Below are 4090 nucleotides of genomic sequence, written 5' to 3'. Positions count from 1 at the left end.
TAAAAAATATACATATAATAATATCAATAAATATATACTCTTTAATAAAATTTAATATGACAATTTAGCATGATCTGTCCATGTTCATCGCCTAATATTTTCTTTCAAGTCTTTCCAATTTCGGTGTCATTATTTTAATGCTTCACTATCCCTTTCTATTGCTTTCCTCTTTTTTTTCATTATAACAATATTTCATAATATAATGTTTGATTTGACTATCGAAAATATCTAATAAGGATTTATAGAAAATAAAATACAAAAAACGAGTAAATCAAGTTATTATCATAAAAATATTATAATTATTGTGAAAAGGAAAATAAGTTGTTTTTGTAACTTTTTATTTTCTCAATTCTCTTTAATACTATATTTATTTTCAAAATAAAGAAACAAACTAAGAATCAAATTTAAATTTAAATATTAAAAATACGAAATTGGAAAAAAAAAAGTGTAATTTATTTATTATTTATGTCTAATTACATAGTAAAATCACTATAATGCTTTTAAATACACTTTATTATTTATGTTTAATAAACACCCACTTCAAATTATTGCACTTTAATTTGTTTTGGTGAGAGATGACATGATTCAACAGGGATTTATAACATGTTCTTCAATAAAAATAACCCTATTCATATTTATTAAAAAGTTTTATATTTATGAATAAAAAGAAGTATCACATACTTCATTAATATTTTCGTTTTACTATCTATAGATCACTTTGGATTCTATTAATTGTCACCACATAACTTATATTTCGTATTGTCATTAATGTTATCCCATTTTGTTATATATAATTTCACAATACAAAACCTTACTTCCAATTGGTGCTAACATATAATAGCTTTTACGTCTCGTAGATCCATCAATCCATGTATATTAATTAAATCATAAAACAAAAACCTTAAAAAAATTATAATAGAAACATATTAACCTTTAATGATCTTAGACTATTAGTCATCTTACATTTATAGCATCTTTAAAAACATATAGACTTATTAATAACATTAAATAGCGATAATGACGTGGAAAATTTAAAAGCCAGTTGTCATCTGAACATGCATAGGACCAACAATCTGGCACACATGTTAATTGTTCAAAATCTCAAGGGCATAATGGTAATTTCAAGCAAGTTTTGGTTTCAGTACATTAGCCTATGACCGTTACACTTGCTAAAGACAGCCTTCATTTCGTCATCTTCCATTTAATGCCACCATTTTCAGTCTACTCTCTGCAACCCACCATTCATACACCAAGAAAGCGGCAGCAGCTTTTGCCTAAGATCCCCACCATCACCACAATGGCGACACAAAGACAGTAACCAATCAATGGACTCCGACAGACCACCACCACCACCACATCGTACCCCATCCACTTCTTCCACCAGCGACCTCTTCATCTGCTTCACATCCCGACACCATTCTTCATCCATGAAGATCTCATCGAAATCGATCTTGAGTCCAGGTAGAGCTGGTGGACGTGATCCGCCAATCTCCCTATCAACCTCCCTCAGCCGTAGGCTGAGAACCAGTCGCAGTATTAAAGGCGGTGCATCTCCGGCGATGTTTCCCACCACCGGAAAGAAAAGAGGCGGCGGTTTTGATAACCCAGAGCCCTCTTCTCCTAAAGTCACTTGTATTGGTCAAGTCAGGGTTAAGAGCAAGAAGAAACAAGGGAAAAGATTGAGAACTTTATCGAGAAGGCATAGCACCGGAGATGTTAGTTTTAGAAAACTAGATCATTCTCGTGATGGGTTTAGTAAAAGTACGAATCTTGGGTCGAATTATCAACAGGGTAGTAATAGTTTCAGTAGTAATCAGGAGAACTTGCCGGAGCAGAGGCATAACCAGAGATGGGTTCATCTGCCATTGACGATTTGCGAAGCTTTAAGGGCATTTGGGTCGGAGTTCAGCTGTTTGTTTCCTTGCCGATCTTCATGTTTTTCTCCGGCGACAGAGAGGGAGAAGGAAGAGAAGACTGCAGGGAGAGGAGAGGAGATGGATAGTCACCGGCATGGTTCTAGCTCGTGTGCTGCGGTGTTTACACGGTGGTTGGTGGCTTTTCAGGACGGAGATGATGGCGATAGAGGTAGTAGGAGAGAGATTGAGCTGGTTGTAGGAGGAGATGATGAAGATGACGATGATAGAAGCATGAGGACTTCAAGAAGACATGTGTTTGATGATTTAGAGATCGTAAATAATAGAATTGAGGGGACAAAAGACGAAGCAAGAGTGAGCATTTGTATACCACCAAAGAATGCTCTGTTGTTGATGAGATGCAGATCTGATCCTTTAAAGATGGAAGCTCTTGCAAATCGATTGTGGGCACCAACGATTGATCAAAATGATGAGGAAGATGAGGAATTTCTTGACGATGAATATGAAATCCAGCAAAAAACATTTGATTCGAAGGAATCTAAAGATAACGATCAAGAACATGAAGCTAATCAAGAAACGAACTTGAAACGTAGTGTTGAAGAGGAAGAAGAATATCAAGAACAAAACCCAGAAATCTATGAAGACGAAGAAGAAATTGCAGTTTTTGGGTCATTATTTGATGAAATTGTAGATCAAGAACTTCAAGAACCTGATGAAATGGAGGATTCTAGAGAAATATTTGAAGAAGATGAAATCCCAGAAATTGAAACAGAGGAGTCACACATTGAAAAATTCAAATTCTTTCAAGGCAAAAACGAAGACGAAATGGTGGCCGAATTTGCAGGGAGATCTGAAATGGCGGAAGAAATGGTAACCGAGTCAAAGGAGAGAGACAATGGAGTTCTAGAGAGAGAAGGGTTGCCGGATTGTTTGCTATTAATGATGTATGAGCCTAAGCTATCAATGGAGGTTTCAAAGGAGACATGGGTATCCAGTAAGGACTTCATCCGGCGGCATTCGAGTAAAAAAAAGCCTCCACAACCGCCGCCGCCGCCACCGGTCAAACAAACAGACGGTGAAGACGAGTCAAAGGTCAGTACCACCACCTTCACTACTCTTTCAAGTGCTACAAAACATGTGACCGCTGAGGCAGCGGCTGCGGCAGCGGCTGCTCCGCCAATCCAGCCAGGCCGATCGTCGTGTTCATTACCTCGACGACCACCGTCTATGGCGGAGATGCTAGAACAGAAGCTCGTAAATGCGGTGGGGTACGAGCCGTTTGTGCTGACTCGATGCAAATCTGAGCCGATGAGAACAGCGGCGGCTAAGCTAGCGCCGGATTCTTGCTTTTGGAAAAACAGGAAGCTGGAGCCGCTCCGGCGAGCTTCATTCGGCGTCGGCGCGGCGGGGTTAGGGTTTTAAATCAAGTAAAGTCAAAATCAAAAAAAGACAAAAAAAAAATCGCTGTTGTTGTACTGCAAACAGTTCTAGCACAAGGTGGGCTGGACATGTTGTACATTGATTAGGAATCTAGACTTATAATACACTTGATTTGTAGAAATAATCTTGTATCAAATGTTGCATTAGGTGGTTGTACGGTACAACCACTCAATGCAGATTGTACAAGTATGTGATGCATGGATAGATAGATGCATGTACATATTTATCTACACTAGTTTCTTGGTACTAGTTTTATTTGAATATTGATGTAGTCTATGCTTTTGTACTCCATTTCTCAACACACCACAAGTTCCTAAGAGCATTTTGGGTTAAAAATGTTTCTTTTGTTATGTTGTATTTAATCTAGACAACATTTAATCTGGACATAAATGTATAAAAGCAAAAGCATTAATTTAATTTTTACAATATTAATCAATCTGTAAATTCAAAAATCGATTAATTTTTACAATATTAATCAATCTTTAACAAAATTTATTAATTTTAATGCGAAGGCAATCGAGAGAATGTCTTAGAGTATTAAGTCAAATTTCTTTTTGCTTTAACCTATTAAGTTATATACAGATTATGTTTAAAAGAAAAAATAATAATAATAATAAAACGATATATAGGAGTTAAGCGATTAACTAGTAAGAAAACAACGATATATAACTTACTTGAACAAAAAGAAGTGCAACAATGAGTTAACATAAAGAAGATTGGTGCAGAAAACAATGAGAAATATGCAAATAGCTATCCAAGGATAGTAGGTCACACTT

General features: G+C 36.3%; 1 protein-coding gene across 1 annotated transcript; it reads left to right on the top strand.

Moving 5' to 3' along the window:
• The first annotated feature begins 1427 nt into the window (after positions 1–1427).
• LOC111916893 (uncharacterized) lies at positions 1428–3296 on the top strand. The gene has a single exon (XM_023912548.3). It carries the CDS (start codon positions 1428–1430, stop codon positions 3294–3296), a length of 1869 nt encoding a protein of 622 aa, XP_023768316.2.
• Positions 3297–4090: the final 794 nt, after the last annotated feature.

This window comes from Lactuca sativa, chromosome 9, assembly GCF_002870075.4.
Source record: "Lactuca sativa cultivar Salinas chromosome 9, Lsat_Salinas_v11, whole genome shotgun sequence".
In the NCBI taxonomy this organism is placed as follows: Eukaryota; Viridiplantae; Streptophyta; class Magnoliopsida; order Asterales; family Asteraceae; genus Lactuca; species Lactuca sativa.
This window is presented reverse-complemented; position numbering and strand designations above follow the sequence as displayed.